Source organism: Carassius auratus, chromosome 41 (assembly GCF_003368295.1).
Source record: "Carassius auratus strain Wakin chromosome 41, ASM336829v1, whole genome shotgun sequence".
NCBI lineage: Eukaryota > Metazoa > Chordata > Actinopteri > Cypriniformes > Cyprinidae > Carassius > Carassius auratus.
In genome coordinates, this window is record NC_039283.1 from 21,527,504 (window position 1) to 21,545,259 (window position 17,756).

A 17,756-nucleotide genomic window follows, 5' to 3' on the forward strand; every position below is an offset into this window, starting at 1 on the left:
CAATTTTAAATTTTACAATTTATTTACAAATTATTTATTTCTCCCCTTCATTTCATCAACTTTATCTCTTAACAGTATTGTGTAAGCGTATCATTTATTTTAATACTTACAGTACTATATGTTTTGGTAAATAATAATAATAATAATAATTTTATATAGATAGATAGATAGATAGATAGATAGATAGATAGATAGATAGATAGATAGATGTAAAAATAATAATAAATCTTAGCCTACGCCTTTTATCTTATTAGCGAGTCATTAAAAGAGTTGACTCAACTGATTCGATTAAAACAGCGAATCGTTCACGTCAGAAACAACAGTGAACGAAATGATTCGTTCGTTCAAAAACCCCCAAACGGAGACATGACACTTCATGTCTTCATTATTATCATTATTAATATATATATATTAACGACAAGATTAACTAAATATCCTAATTTAGCCTAAATGTGTGTCAAAAATAAATTAAATGAAATGTAAATAAGTGCCTGTCGTATTTATTTTTCTTTTAGCACAAGAATGGCACTTAATTAAATAACCCAATACAATATTTTTTATATTTTATGTTTTTATTAGAACTGCTGCATAAAACCAATGAAGCACTCAACGCTAAATTGTGAATAAATGCTATTCTTGACGCGTCGAGTTGGTTCTTAAAAACAGAAAGAGAAGACGAAAAGTAGTTGAACGAGTGTCGCGGCTTTGTTCTCGCTGGTCTCCTGATTCTACACACAGGGCTTCTTTCATTTCTCCATCCAATGAGAGCACCCTCGCGCGCGGAGGGTGGGATTTCCACTGCTGTTTGTGTTCTTTCCCAAGGAATGTGAGGAACACACAAACCCCAAGTGATTGTCGGGGCTGTCCGCTAACTGTATGACCTTGTTCAGCCATGGAACTGTAGTTATTTCGCGCTTGCCCTCCATTATTAACTGCAACTCCTCTGATCCCAAACTGGCAACCTCATATCTCAAACTGGCACGCGCAAATGATCTCATAGACCAGATCAAGCTCAAAGGTTTGGACCTACGATTTTTTTCTCTTGTCTTATGTTGTTATTTTAATCCGCCTTGTCAGAATTGTTGCTATACATAGAAACTTTCCATGCATTTGCTGAACTGAACTTCCATAAGAATTCTTCGAAAGTTATATAGGAATGTTTTTTAAAAACATGAACCTGTCATGACTTTATATTACAACGTAGAGGCAACCAACTTCACCAAAACCTGAAATCTCACACAATCTCATTGCAAATATGTAATTCTGGCCAAAAATGGTGAAGGAAAAGTGGAAGTGTCATGTAACAACATCAGGGTGGAGGATTTGATGTCAAGGTTCAAGTTCAAGTTTTTAAGGGCAGATCGTACAGTTGTTGTTTCTGGAGTTGAGGAAATGATTTTAGCTTTTTTTGAATTGTGGAAGTGTTGTGTTGACATTGAGCACCTCCCTTTTGGGTGAGAGTATATATATAGCATGCATATGGTGGGAGAGCATGGTTGCTTTTGCAGAAGTGCCTGTCTTTTCTTCGAACACACATGGAACATACTCTGTCCAGTACATTAGTCCACGTGACGTGAGCAGGCTTCTGTAAGTAAGACAGGGCCACTTCCAGTCTCTCAGTACTATAGAACTGACAGTACATTACCAGCCTGTCTAGGTCTCTTTTCGTGTGGGACGTCCTCCTGAGCTCCACTTCCACCAAAGGATATGAAGAAAGTGACATGTATGTGTTTCTGTTGTACCATTTAGACAAGTGTGTTCATTTAGTGTAGTTTGCCAAGTAGTCTAGAATTTAACTGATGCCTGTAATGCAGAGTTGTTGCCTTTTTTCACATGGCAAGGACCACTAAATATGGTGATCCCTTGTGAGGGACCCCTCTCCTAAAATATAAGCGCTAGAGCGCCTAGATATTTGCATGTACTGTATGCAGATCCATTTATATTGTTTGAGAAATAGTACGCTTAAAGGGATAGATACAGAAAAAAAAATAATAATAATAATTAATTTGAGTTTTGCACATTGTTTGTTTGCTTCAGGAAAAATCAATTTCATCTAGGAAATGCATCCAAAAAGTTTCATTTAAAGTTTGGAAAATAGATTAAAAATTCTGTTACACGTGTTTCATATCTTCTGATTCTTGTTTTCAACCCTATGACTTATTCTTTTCACTGTCCCTGTACATTCAAGAGGAGCTGCATAGTCAGCATTTCTCAGGATGATTTTATTTAATTTTTTTCATTATCATTCTTTCCAAAGTCGGAAAATATAGCTGTAGTGCAAAACATGTGACATTGTTTACATCATTGTCTTCTGAGCGTGCATTCTCATGGCTTTGAGCTATAATTTTAGATTAAGGCTGGGCGTATTTTCTTCCGCCCATGGTTTTGAGTTTTTACCATTTATTATCCTTCACTAATTTTGCAATAGTTTATAGGAACTAGTGCGATTTCTTTCCTCGGTTGTATTTTATTAGCAAACTGTGCTAAAATGTGTTTTACCATGATGGTGTTTTGTATTTGTGTTTATGACACTATGTGATTCTTCTAGCCTATATATTAGTATTTATTAAAAAGGCTCTGCATGGTATCATCAAAAGCTTCTTTTCCAGGAAAAAGCCTCAAGCTAAATTTTAATGTTTCACAGACCTTCCAAAACAGGTTTTGATAGTTCTAACAGAGATGTTTTTCTATGAAATATTCATTTATTTATTTTCCTTATTACTGTTTAAAATGAGCAAATCATTTAAAGCCTAAACTGCTTGGAATATTATTTTTTTAAAACACATCCTGTTCTCCCAGTATAGCCATTTGGATTTTTAGTCTTGTGCGTTGATGCTGGTAGCCAGATCAGGTATTCAAATGACAGAGATAGTGAGATTCTACAGATACACTTGTGCCGAATAGAACATGCACATACAGGCTGCATGCATATAGACACTCGATTGTCAACACATAGTGATAAAGATGTCTATTGAGGCAGATCTTGTGACACAATCATGAGCCAGAGAAGGAATGTCAGAATTAGTGAAGAGGGTGAGATGTGGAGCGAGAGCCACACAAGCACCCAGAAATCAAGGCCGTTCAACATCTGTCTTAGTCTGATTTGTTCTAGTTTGGATTATGCAATAGTTTGTGAGACAACATGAAATCAAAATGTAACCTATTTATCTCTTTTATTGCACAGTTGTAGTATTATTATGAACAATTAATCAGTGCATGGTATTCCAAGTGGAAAAACATCTGAAACCGTTTTGCTTATTGGCTGATGTAATCTTCTTGTTTTGTAAGACCCACCCAATATTTTTTTGTACGTTTTGTACTAAATACTTTTATTTAGCAACAACACGTAAAATTGTTTTAAAGTGACAGTGAAGGCATTTCCATTGTTACAAAAGAAAATTTCTATTTCAGATTAATGCTGTTCTTTTGAAGCTTCTATACGTCAAAGAATCCAGAAACATATAAAGCAGCACATCTTTACCTCATGTAAACGCAGTACTTTGATTAAAATAATGTTATTAACCTCATAATCATAGTAACTATAATCACATTGAACTCTGTGGCGTATGCAATAAACAGGCATGCAAACGCTTTGATTGCATTAATACAGCTTTATTACAGCTATGCCATGTGTTCAAACAACTTCATGAATGAACTTTGTGACATTATTCCGCAGCAGTCCGAGTTCTACGGGTGCTAAGCTTAAAGCTCCCTCAAACGAAAGCAAGAGCACCCTCAGTTGATGCTGTAATAATATGATATTGTCAAAGCAAATTTGACAAAAGCTCCAATGCGTATTTGTGATTGTGCTATTGAGGTCTTCCAGGTGTCTATTTGCAACGTGTTTTTTGAAGCCAATCACAGATTTATCTGTTTATTTTTTTAATGCAATGCAATGGCCAATCAGAGGTGTTTAAAGGGGTCATGTGACGTTGCCAAAAAGAACATTATTTTGTGTTTTTGGTTTAATGCGATGTGTTTATGCACAAATATGAGGTTAAAAAAATTGTACATTATTGTTGCTCCTCTATGCCCTGCCTTTCTGAAACGTGTTGATTTTTACAAAGCTCATCGTTCTGAAAAGTGAGGTGTATGCTGATTGGCCAGCTATCCAGTTCATTGTGATTGGCCGAATACCTCAAGCGTGTGATGGAAAAGTTCCTCCCCTTAACATACTGTGATGCCGTGTCCTGGTGCAATGAGACAAAAACAATAAAACCCATTACAAATTGGCAAATGTTGCACACAGTGGCGACATAATTACTGATAATAATGACTTTACTAATACTGTCTTTTAACGCGTTGCGTTTCATTGTGTATGGCACAGCGTAAACATAAAACCATATCTGCATTTGTGATCGGAGAAACGACAAACAACAAGTGCTACTCTACACTGCTACAAAAACTCATGTTCGAATCATCAGTGCTAAATTCTTTAAATATGAAAACGTACTTACAGGCTGTGAGTGAGGAGCGCCAGACTGTCCTTGCAAAGTTGGAATTGTCCCACTTTATAGAAACAGCCTTTGTGCACAGACGGCATTGTACTCTCCCAGGTTCAGGAAACAGTCCTCTTTAAAATGCGCTGCTCACATATGAATATCTGGGTTGAACTGTTCTGGAACAGTGTTGTAAATACAACTTAACCACTGATTTTTAGTTGTGTCATCTTTTGGAAGGCCAAACAAAGTAGTTTCGCTTTCACAATGTAACACAGCGTCAGCAAAAATACTACAGCAAGAATCACCGTTACTGAATATTTGGTGGTGTTATGCAAATCTTCCCACACAGTGACGTAGATATTTGGGGGTGTGATTAAACAAGGCATTTTAGGAGTGCATGGACGGGTCTAAACTTTTATAAAGAATATCTCTTTGAGTTTGAGACTTGTCTTTGCAACTTTAGGGTTTGTAACACTCCAAAGAGAAAGGAAAACTTGAAACGGCATCATATGACCCCTTTAAGTTCAAGGTCCCCTTAACCACTCAAAACACACTGCTACACAAGCTTGTGAATCCTCTCATCATAACAAAGTAAGTGTAGACTAAATTATAACAGAACTTTGTGAGATCACGTAATGTAAATTTTCACAACCCAATCATTCCTGATGGGTAAATATTCCAACTTTTGTATGTCCCGTTTTGTTTTGAAATTACATTGCGACAAAAACAGCTCTGTCGTTGGTCACAGCTGGTGGTCACACACAGCACCAGCTTCAGATGAGCTCATCTGCTCCTCTTGTTTGGGCTCAGATCGGTGTGTCATAGGATTTAGCTAGTCAGACTGTAATCCCAACATCTCTACCCATCAACAAGACCCAAAAAAACACATCCAGTTAAAACTTAGCAACGACAACTGGGATGGGAGCTGTTTGTTTCTGATTTACACATTTCCCAAAGGGCATTATGGGAAGAACTTCATATCCAGTGTCAGATGAATTCTGTTTATGTTTGACTTCTATAGAAACAGCTGACTGAGGAGACATTCCACAATCCGTTAATCCATAAAATCAACACTGACCCACTGAACAATGACAGCATATTCCGTGAATGGATGACCAGACCTGCACAATCTGACCGGGGGGATTCATCGGTTGTATTAATATGTAAATGCATTTGTTGTAGTTGGATCTAAGACCGTTTCTGTGATGTGCTTTTCATTCACATGATACTCCAAACTTATATGACATTCTTATCCGTAGAGTGCAAAAGAAAATGTTTAGCTGAATGTTCATGCTGCTCTCTTCCATACAGTGAAAGCAGTCAATTGTTAGTATTATTCACTAAAATTAAAAATATTTGTTGATTGAAATAAAGCTGAAATTAAATTAAATATTACCCGAAATGTTGCCTTGGTGACAAACTGCAAAAAGTACTAAAATTTGTACTAAAATTACACAAATGTAAAAAATAAATAAACAATTATAATTAAAGCTATATATATATATATATATATATATATATGTAATTTCCTTTTTTATATATATTTACATTTTAAAACCTACAGTATAATACTCAAATTTAATATAAAAAATTATATTAGTATTAAAATATATTAAAATAGCACTATCTGACAACATGGTGATTTTATTATAGTTATTAATTAGATTATTTTTAAACATTTAAATGCAGTGTCATTCTATGCATTTCATAATTGCTAGAGGATTTAAACTGTAGCAAAAAAAATTGCTTGAGATGTTGAAATTGAAATGGGTTGTTTCAAGGGAATTAACATTCAACACACATTTTTTCATGCGTAGTCTCAGTGCAAAAACTAGTTTCAGTCATATAAAATATTTTGATGAACAGTATTGGCAATTATTGCTGTTCGTCACAATTTATTTATATTTGTGCAAATGAATTCTTGTGTTCATGTGGCTGCTTGTCAAAATGATAGTTTACTAATTAAAAAATACCACTCTTTAAAGCCATCCAGCAAATAACCCTGTAAATACTGAGACATACTCAATTGTAAATAGCTGAAAAATATTAAGAGAGAATGGGTTTAGTTTTCACCCAACCCTAATATCAATCTCTTTTGTCAAAAAGATTTTTATTAGTAAGCAAGGAAGGGCTCTTTTCTGGAGGCATTGGTCAAGTATTTTCATCTGCTTTGTTTAGGCTTCCGTTTATCCTTGTGCACAAAGCATGCTCATTTTCATACAGCTCCATGTGTAACAGTCAACTCTGTGCCCCTCACAAAGCACATTCTGTTCTAGTTTCACAGGATCGGCTCCTGTGCCAAGCAAAGTATGGACCTCTTGCGAGAGGCAGGAGCTTACAACTAAACAGTTGAACTTCAGCTTCCCAGAAGATGGGTTTGTTGCTTAATGGTTGCGTGCAAAAAATGTTTGCATGTAACAGTATCATGCAATGTCTAATGTGCCAAGTTATGTTCCCTGCTTTTGGTTGAAAGAGTCAAACTGGAGGCCCCTACTGGGGTGTGCGATGACGAAATGTCTAAGATTGTTTTGAGTGTTAAAGCTTTAAACCACATGGCAGTTCTTTAAAATCAGTCATGCTCTCTGTAATTGTGTAAAATGAAATTAAGTTTATAAAGCATAAAACCATTTTTTTTTTCTTCGGATTTTAGAATATTTTTTTAATCAAGACTCACTTATGCTCACCAAGGCTACAGTTATTTAATTAAAAATACAGTAAAATGTTGAAATATGATTAAAAAGCAGAATCGTCAGCATCATTCCTCCAGTCTTCATTGTCACATGATCTTTCAGAAATCTTTTTAATATGCTGATTTGATGCTCAAGAAACATTTATTGTCACCTTTGATTAACTGACTGCATTCTTGTTGATTAAAGGTATTAATATAATAATGTAATGTAAATTAATATATAATAATAATTACTTATTCAAAGCTTATTAAGTGGGTTTTCAGCAGTTATCCAGCATGCTTTTCACTGCATATGGGTCAAGTAATCATTGTGTGTTTCTGTGTGTCTCTCTGCAGTGTTTCCTGCGTGGCGGGGGGCTGGAGAGGGTCATGGTTGGGGCTGGACCCAGTGCGTGAGGTGGGAGGCTGGGGAAGGGGGTCTGGAGTGTCCGCTGTGGTGTGTCCTGTGTCAAGGAGGCAAGGAGAGACTCGAGCAGGCCTGTCAGAGAGGGAGGGGAGTGCTTCATCTCCCTGCAGATATGCTGAGCATCAGACTTCCGCAGCTCTTTGACTTCCACCAGGTGCCAAAGGTGAGGAAGAAAGCATCTGTTTGACGGTCAGAGAGAGCGTTTGAAACCTCTATTACTGCAGGGAAATCCCTGGGAAATCCTTCATGTGCTTAAAAGTTCCAGACCAAATGAGCGGGACCAGGCGGTGCAAGCCACCGATTTCAGTTCTGCTAAACTCTTTCTTAAAGAAATTCCAGCACAGTTTCAGTACGATGACGTCACATCAATGACTTGCATTCAGAATATTAAAGCAATGACTTTATGTTCCCATGACTTTTTTGTGGAACATAAAAGATGATTTTTAGAAGAATGTTTTAGTAGTCGTAAATGCTATAATAATATTTAAATAATATTAAAACTACAATGACTGCAACAGAATGCTGATTTTATTAAAACTGTATTTTTATTATACTATTTTGTGCTTTTTAATTGACTGTTAAGAGCGATATCATTACATTTGTTTCATAATTATCCTAAAGATTTTTGGCATAAAAGAAAAATCTATAATTTCGACCCATACAATGTTTTTTTTTGGCTATTGCCAAAAAAAATAAACCCCAGTGACTTAAGACTGGTTTTGGTCACATATTATTTTGAGTTTGTTAAAAACATATGTTGCCATGTCTTACTGATCGTGTGGTTTTTACAGTGTAGATGTTTGCATGTATCTTAGACGTCCGTGTGTGTCTGTGCAGGTGTTTCGAGAGGACGGCATCATGTCTGGCTACCGTCATCCCAGGAGCTCAGCCGTGGACTGCATTCTCAGCAGTTTTCAGATGACCAACGAGACGGTCAATATCTGGACCCACTTCCTGCCGACTTGGTAAAGCGCCCAGTTCAGCATGTGATTCCTTTTTAGTGCCAGAACGAATAACTTGTCAGCTTTGAAGCTTCGGTTGAGCTGTTAGGATCTAGCTTATAAGCAGACACTTTAATGCAATATCAGATTTTACTAGTGCTTAACACGTTATTTGAAATGTATTATTCGTGTTGAGTCTCATTGTTATTAAAATGCTTTATCTTTTCAATAACCTTGTAATAATCAACTATGGTTCTATTTGAATATTTTAAAATGCCATTTATTTCTGTGATCAAAGCTGAATTCAGTATCATTCCTCCAGTCTTCAGTGTCACATGATCCTTCAGATTTATCCTCCTTGGTAACATTATAAATGTCTTTACTGACACTTTTGATCAATTTAATGTATCCTTGCTAAATAAAACTACTAGTTATTTTAAAAGTGGACTCTGATTGGATGTGCCATATTCAGAGTCATGCTCTACTTTCCTCAGACAAGACAGAAATTCTAGGGGTGCTCCGATCACGATCGGCCGATCGTTAATGCGCATCTCGTCAGTAAAGCCGGTTCTCTAATCAGCGGTTAATTCCATCAGGTGCGTGATTTCACATAGAGCAGCTGTTACTACACAGAGCCATTTGCTGAGTCCCAATTCGGAATAGTAAATAAAATTTTATTGGACATAAAGAATGAATGAAACGTTAACAGTTGTGGTGTGCGTAACTAGGCAACCACGTTGTCGTTCACGTTGCATGACGTCATCGAAGTATGTCCCAGAACATGCATACTCTTTTGCTACACACTCAAAAGTATGTACTTTTTCCTCACAAAAAAAGTACATTCTTTTAGGTCGTAGTATAAGTAGGCGAATTGGGACTCAGCGTTCGTTAATAGAAAAGATGCGCAAATCCACTTCATTTTCAGCATTTATTGGCGCATCTTCTCAGTTAACAACGGCTCTGTGTAGTAACAGCTGCTCTATGTGAAATCACGCACCTGATGGAATTAACCGCTGATTAGAAAACCGGCTTTACTGACGAGATGCGCATTAACGATCGGCCGATCGTGATCGGAGCACCCCTACGAAATGCCTCTCGTATGACCTGAGCGGTGCTGTTTTAGGTACTTCCTGTGGCGGTTCAGCACGCTGTGCTTCACTCTGGACTTCCTGACGGAGAGCTACACCTGGCCGCTGCTGGTCTACCTGCTTCTGATCTGCCTGTACCCCTTCACCTCCAGCTGTGCTCACACCTTCAGCAGTATGTCGGCCGAGGCTCGTCACATCTGCTACTTCTTCGACTACGGCGCGCTCAGCCTCTACAGTCTCGGTACGCTGCGCACTCACGGCTGACACTTGGTTGATTGATAAGCACATTGTCATCTAATGATGTAATCGCTGACACAGTGGCGATTCTTACCAAATATTTTTTATTTAAACATCAGAGTTTTGACTAAACTCATCACCTATGTTTCACGCTTCTATTACTGTAGAAAGAAAGAGAGCAGCGGATATATATATATATATATATATATATGCACACATACTAAATAATGCTGCATGAATTTCCATTTTATTTTTTTACAAATTATTGTCCCTTTTAAATAAAAACCAATATTTTTATATACTATTAAAATATTTATTAATGCTTGGAATTTGAGTTTATTTATATATATATTTCAGTTTTAATTTAAACTTTTTCATTTATATTCTATTTAGTCATTTTAGTGCTTCAGCTTAATTTTTTCAGTTACTTTCCAAGGCAACATTTATAATTTCTTTCTTCAAAGTTTTTTTTTAAGGTTTTTCATCTGATATTAATTATATTTTAATTCAGCTTTATTTTTTCATGATTTTTTATAGTTTTAGTTAACAATACAACACTGCATCCCAGTACCTCAAACAATACAGCATAGTGCTAGCAACACCAATGTCATGGGTTTGATTCCCAGAGAATGCATGAACTGATCAAATGTAAAGTGTGTCTTGAATGCACTCTTAAGTTGCTTTAGATAAAATGTGAAATGCAAATGCATAAATGTAAATGAATATGACACTGTAAGATAAATGCTTGTCATGCACGGTCACTGACAGAATGTAAAACCCCCTGAACTTCTCTGATGACATGTCAGAGATTGTCACGATGGCCTGCAGTAGAAATGAATGCATCTTGGATGGGTTGATGTGAGGTTATTGAAAGCGTGAGCTGTGGAGGAAATGAGTCGTCTAGCACACGGCTGGCATTTTATTGTGTGACTTCAAAGGAAAGAAAGCAAACGCTCTGGCTCCAGAGAAATCCTTTAAAGTCTGCAATGATAAAGAAGAGTGAAGGCTGAAGAACTACACATATTATTCAAGCCACTTATGAAGAGCTAGTGCGAAATACAAGTGCAATTGTAATATGTGCAGAACACTTTACCTTGCATTGAGTGAGTGATTTAATGCACCTTTCAAACATTAAAGACTCATTTTCTTGATAAAGGAATGGTTACTTTTTCAAATGGAAATGGATTTGAACATATATATTTGAAACGAAATCTTATTTCTGCAGTATTTCCATTCACTTGATTTCAGCAAGCCTGGATGATGGTATGGTCATCTGTTCGAAATCCTGTGTTTAGAGCAGTGAGTTTTTCATGTAAGCTCCCACAGTCGAAGAAAAATATTATTCTTTCATATGTGGAATCCATCTGCATTCATGTTTTTGCAGTTGTGGTAAAGAAAGGCCTCTTTTACTGCCTTTGAGAAAAGCAGAATAGCTGTATGTGTCCACAGCAGTGAATGTGTTGATATGGCACAATGGCCAAGAATTACAAAAGAAGAAATTCAATATAACATGCTTTTATATAGTTACCCTTACAAAGATTTGATGCCACTTACCTTGCAAACCTATCAAATGTGTTTGGTTCTCATCAAAAGCACTTATTTCAATCACATACCTTGTAAACACGACTTTTTGGTTTCAAATTGTATGTAGTTTTTTGCAGTGGTACTACTTTTACTAAATTAATGAGAAAATCGTTAAAAATAAAAATAAAAATGTTAAAGCTTAAGCACGTAAATTATTCCGAACTAAAGCTAAATAGAAATATATATATATATATAACATTTTTTACTAATAATATAAAAATATAATAGTTAATTCAAGAAATTAATAAAGACTTATAATACTATATAAATAATACTTAACACTGAAAAGACCATTTAATTTATTAGGGTTTATTGTCCATTTTAAACAAATATCTGGAATTGGCTTTTATTTTTATATTTAAATTTTAGTTTTACAGTATTATAGTGTTTTCTAGGAAATAATGGTTGATTTGCATTTTGACATTTGTGTCAACTTTGTTTAGAAAATTCATCCAGTTATTTCTGGGAGTGTTTTAGTAAGAGTGTTCAATACATGCACAGCTGTTTTAAATATTATTGCAAAAATTCTGAGAAATGTGCAAGCTTCATGCCACTTTTATTTAAATAACGCAATAACATTTAGACACTTTGTCTCCAAATACCTTTTGGGACCATTAGAATTTGGAAATTAAAAATGTACGATTTCTGTGCTTAGATCTCAATCTGTTAACAAACCCTCTTTATTTATGCTAGCTTCATCCTTCCCTAACCAGGAATGTGCTTTATACAGTTTCTAACACATAAAACTCAGAATCATATCCCAATGAAAGCATGCATTAGTTTTCAGTGTCTTTATTGAATTGTGACATATTCAGCAAAAATAAGAGCCCTGTTTTAACACAAAGAGCAGTCTGCAAAATGTGCATTGATATTTTAATGCTGCCCTAGAAGATTTTATGAAAAGTGGCAGATTTTTCCTGATTTCACCTTCAAACAAAACTCTCAGAAATCTTGCAAAGATGTGATGCCAGACTAAGCTGGCAAACTTATTGAATTCAGGAATTAGTTGTTTGTTTTGTTTATTGTTTGTTTGTTGTTGTTCTTTTAATAGAAAGTGCATTAATTTTTTTTTTTTTTTTTTTTAGAGAAATGCTTTGATATTGCAATGATTTTAAAATGAAATCCTCTTTTTTTTTTTTTTTTTTTCAGGCTGCGCCGTCACATACGGCTCTTACGTGATGCCTGACTGCTGGGTAAACAGTTGGCTTCATCAGTATTTTGTGGCCATCGCCATCGGAAACTCTCTCTTCTGTACCAGTGTGTCCTGTTACTCCAGGTGAGAGGGGTTTCAGTGGCTCATTAAGACTCATTTACTAAGTCTGCGACTACAGGAGCTACTGCAGATAGAGAGTTGATTATATAACTTGCATCCTTCTCACACATAGACCTTAGTTTGCTCTGACCTTATTCCTGGTTACAAAAAAGATTTCAGTCATTTTAATAAATAAATTGTTTACAAAAGTTCTTAACTCGTTGTTGAATTATTAATTAGTTTTGCTTAAGCAAGCAAGACTCCTGCAGATATATATTATTAAACTCTGGCACATAATTTGTCTCACTCTGATCGTGCAGGTTGTTTAGAAAATGTGTGTGATGTACTTGTTCTAAACAATCAGATTTATGTGTGGAGGATGAGAAATGGGCTAAACAATATCTCCTTGGCAGACATTGAAGGGAGCCATATTTACTCACAGAATATCTTAGAGACGTGGGGTTTGGGGTCCTTGGACTCAGACCATTAAGCAACCACCTAGCAACCATTCTGTAATGACCTGGTAACCACTCAAAAACACAATGGAAGCCGCTCGCAATGCACTAGCATTTATGGTGGAAAACTGTGCGTGATCAAGCACCACTCCTGTTTTCTTCATAAAGTAAAAAAATACATAAAACAGTCATTTGCGCTCAGTTGTCTAAATCAGCTGTGCTGTAAGGCAAGTGCCCTTTGCTCCGTTTCTCTACATAATCCATTCACAAGTTGAAGAACATTTTCGTTCATGTAAGAGGACCAAATTTCCACATATACTGTTTCAGGAATGACAAATCTAAAACTATTTCAAAATATTGAATGCCTTATTTAATTGTTATACCAGTAATAATACACTTATTTAATAAAGTATTTAAGTAAATAACCCTTCTAGGTTGTTGGTGTCTGGGCTTCAGTATTTATTTTATAAATACATTTTCATAAAAAAAGATAAAAATCCTTAAGTTGCTATACTTTAACCTTCAGTACAGTAAAAGTGTTCAAATTTGTTATAATATTAATTTCATAATAAATCGAAAAGCAAGGCGTGAAAAAAAAAAAAAGGTAGCGTGGTAATTTCATGTCGATTTCATCTTAAAAGTCTTTGTTTTTCTTCAGGAGACACATTTGTGGCACATTTTTCATCTTCATGAATGACAAGTGAATCTTTAAAGTGAATTTTACTGCACAGTTGTAGAGTTAAGAAATAATAAAGGCTTTATATTTTCATAAAGATAACATTGATTATCAATAATACTATTAAGATGTTGTTTATGAGATAGGATCGCTAGCTAGCTAACATTAGCCTTAACAGTTACGATAGTGTTTAGTTGTCTGCATTTAAATGTACAATTACATAGGTACTCTCCTGGGATTACCAGGCTCGGCTTATAAAATTATATGTTGTTAGTTGTTGTTTTATAACATGAAACTGTATATTAATGTCACTATCGTTATTTACGGGGTTGCAATTATTTTATTTCTCAGTTTCTGACAAGAACAAGGCAGGAGAGGTTTACGTAAGGGTCTCAACTTTTACATGGTCAAGCACCACTTACATTTTCTTCATTAAAAAAAAAGTACCAAATCGTGAATATTAATATTACTACCATATTATATTAGTATATAATATTATTTTTTGTTGCAATAATGTTTATATATATCTCAAATAATAATTTATGTATTTAAAATAAAATATAAAATATTTTTTTTCTTATAAAATAAAAAAAAAACATAATAAGGTAAATATAATTCACATATTAACTTTTATATAATTTTATTATAGTTTTAAATATAAACACAACGTATCTACAATCCATTTTAAATGAAGGATGATAAATTCGGGACGATGCTATTTTGAACATGTCTATAAACATAATTTGTTTTACATTTCATGATCATATTTGATATTAAATATTTCAAATATTTATTTGAATTGATATTTTGTTTAATAAGCATATCTATAATGCATACATTTTTAAGTGAAGGTGGTTTTCCTCTGTCTTTCGTGACAGGTTTGTAGAGTTGCAGTTCCCACACAAAAGTAAAGTCATGCGCACGGCGGCGTTTGTTGTCCCCTTCCTGTTTGATAGCTTCCCACTGTTCTACCGAGTAAGTATGCTCACACTTCACTGCACATGCAAATTAGCCAAGTGTTTTTGCCTGTGTAGAGTACGCTGCAGATATGAATGCACTCTTTAAGGCTATTCTCTATCCGCATGTGTGTCTGTAGCTGCTGTCGTGCTGTTGGGGGAGCTGTAGTTCCAGTGAAGCTCTGGCCAGCCACTCTTACCATCTGCTCTTTGCGTTCCTCACATGCTTTCTGTTTGCGTCTCACCTCCCCGAGAGACTGGCTCCTGGACGCTTCGACTACATCGGTACCTCATTTCATTGATTTTACGCTCATCTTTGTTTAGTTCTGAATGGTTCCAGAGGTTCCCACCGGTGTCACGTGGTTCTTTTGACCAGTTTTTCCACTCGCTCTCCTCCAAGGTCACAGTCACCAGCTCTTTCACATATGTGCGGTGGTGGGCACCCATTTCCAGATGGAGGCAGTGTTGACAGACATGGCGTCTCGCAAAGATTGGCTGACGTCGCACTCCTTTTTACCTTCGTTTCTGGGCACCATGGGGGTCCTCGCAGTGGGCGTCCTGCTCAACCTGGGCATCATCGGCATCTTTAGCGCCGGTTTACCGCGAACACCTCGCCAAAGCACTTCAACCTCTAGCGGCGCCCACCTTCATCAGGAGTAAAAACTTTCTTGACCACTCCACACCTCACTGTGCACCTTTCTGGACGACTTTACACTATAGCGCACTCATACAGTCACTTTCACTGATAATATAAGCCTTGATACTTTTGTACTAAGAAGCTAAACGTTTAGGCTCTCACTTATTATAATTTCCTTTTATACTTAGTTTATTATCTCAGCCGAAAACCCTAATGATAATCGCGACCTTTCAGGTGTTATTTACCCAAATGATTTTACTCTTTAGTCATCGTTATGAAAGGATAAGGGTTGAATGACGCTAATATTGATTTTAACAGGTTATATTCTAACATAGTTAGGGGGTTTTAATAAATACAAAATGATGTTGGTGTCATGAATATGATAATGTTGTGTAACATTAACTGGAAAATAGCATTAATCAGGGATTTTATATTTGCATATAACATCATTAATATAATTAAATCCAATTGTATGATTGTTGCATATCAAAATCTACAAACATTATGGTGGGTATCATATCATGTAAAAGGTGAAATTTTCCCCCTTTTAAATACTTATATTTGTAATGTCCCTTTTTATTATTATTTGGATATACTAGAATGCCTTTGTATAATTAGAATAATCAAATGTGCAGTAACAAATTAATGAAGGGCTTTTTTTACTGTTACATATCATGAAGGATACATTTAGCTCATCGAAGCATCATTCTCCTACTAAACCTCATCTCATGGGAATATGGGGCTGCACTGGAGTCCTTTACTGTCGTTTACATGTTTCTAGACATTTGTGACCCTGGACCACTAAACCAGTCTATAAAGTGTCTGTTTTTTGAAATTGTGATTTATACATCATCTGAAAGCTGAATAAATATGCTTTCCGTTGGTGTATGAGAGATACAACTATTTGAAAATCTGGAATCTGTGGGTGCACAAAAATCTAGATACTGAGAAAATCACATTTGAAATTGTCCAGATGAATTCTTAGCAGTGTATATTACTAATCTTAAAATTTAGTTTTGATCTGTTTACTGTAGGAGATTTACAAAATATCTTCATGGAACGTGATCTTTACTTAATATCCTAATGATTTTTGGCATAAAAGAAAAAATCTATAATCTATAATCTAAAAAATTTATTTTTGGGCTATTGCTAAAAATATACCCTAGTGACTTAAGACTGGTTTTGTGCTCCAGGGTCATATTTGGTGAACAGCTTTGAGTCCTGTGTCCTCCTCTGCATCGGGTCTCATTTCTGAGGTATTGTTTTGTTCATTGCAGGTTTATGGCATACAGTACACTGTTTATAATGAAACACAAGGTTTTTATATTTAAGTGCATTTTGCCAATGCACTTGTGGATCCAATGCAAGCTCGAAATAGTTTTTTTGCTCATGTAATTAGTGCCATTCTGTTCTTAAACCAGAAATCAAAGCTAATCATTGTGAATGGGTAAGCTCTTAACCTTGGTCTCTTATTTTGTCCTTTTTCTTTTTCGTTTCGTCTGGCCTAGCGGTGCAGGACAGGTACGTCGGCTTTTAATTCAATGCAATTAATGCTGCTTAAAGGCAATAGTTTTGCGAAACCTTTTCTAGCAAGCTCTTAAGGTTGGTCACATGGTGGTAATGATATTTTAATTGGTGATTATAAAAGGGATGTTGGGTTAAAAAGGAAAAGTAGGTGCTTTAGTGGTTAGTGGCGGAAAGAGTCTGCATTTCTCCAGATGCCTATTTGTAGTTCGACAGCAGAAATTCTCGCTCACCGTTCAGTTTAAGTAGGTGTGTGTTTTTCCACCTCCAGCCTCGCTGGAGTGTGTTCTTCTGCTCAAAGAGGTTCAGATGTGAATGTGACTGGTCACAATAGTATTTTGTGCACTAGATTTAAATGAAATGTAAAAGGTTTTGGATTCCCAATCCCTGTGTGTTTGTTGGCCCAAATGAATGTATTGCAGTTTTGAAACTGTTTTAAAGCACCATTTAATGTTACAAAGTAGCATTTAAAATTACCAAGGAAATTAAAATTCTTTTTTTACTGAGGATTTAAATATGCAATCATTATCGCAATGCCTTTTATTTGCCATTGTCAATTTTGGAATATATTTTGTAACAAATGTGAAAAATATGAAAGTGCCTAGAATTAAACTGACTTATTGTTCACTTCAGTCTTTGTCCAGCTGTTGTGGTTTCATTGAATACAGAGCGTTTACACAAATAGCATTATTGGCTTGACACATAAGTGGATGAGCCAGTTCTGTTGTGTAATAGTTTTTATTAGTAAGAATGTTTGTTTGCAAAGGGACAGGTATCTCTGCCTTCCAGTGCTTTAAATAAAAACTACATTATTAAGCTTTTTTTTTTTTTTTTTTATTTTTTTTTTTTTTAAAATACATAATATTAGT

The 17,756-nt window shown here is 35.5% G+C and overlaps 1 protein-coding gene across 1 annotated transcript; it reads left to right on the forward strand.

Annotated features, from left to right (window-relative positions):
- The first annotated feature begins 718 nt into the window (after positions 1-718).
- Positions 719-17,511, forward strand: LOC113059263 (membrane progestin receptor delta-like). Its single transcript, XM_026227637.1, has 8 exons — positions 719-1,018; positions 7,468-7,700; positions 8,375-8,502; positions 9,602-9,807; positions 12,537-12,663; positions 14,649-14,745; positions 14,867-15,011; positions 15,127-17,511. The coding sequence occupies exons 1-8, from the start codon at positions 877-879 to the stop codon at positions 15,384-15,386; spliced, it is 1,338 nt and encodes a 445-aa protein (XP_026083422.1). The 5' UTR covers positions 719-876; the 3' UTR covers positions 15,387-17,511.
- The last annotated feature ends 245 nt before the right edge of the window (positions 17,512-17,756 follow it).

Bases quoted from the DNA above. Each gene is read 5' to 3' on its own strand.
- LOC113059263 (XM_026227637.1), top strand. From the start codon at position 877: ATGACCTTGTTCAGCCATGGAACTGTAGTTATTTCGCGCTTGCCCTCC. The intron at 7,701-8,374 runs GTGAGGAAGAAA...GTGTCTGTGCAG, and splicing joins ACTTCCACCAGGTGCCAAAG to GTGTTTCGAGAGGACGGCAT. The intron at 15,012-15,126 runs GTACCTCATTTC...CTCTCCTCCAAG, and splicing joins TGGACGCTTCGACTACATCG to GTCACAGTCACCAGCTCTTT.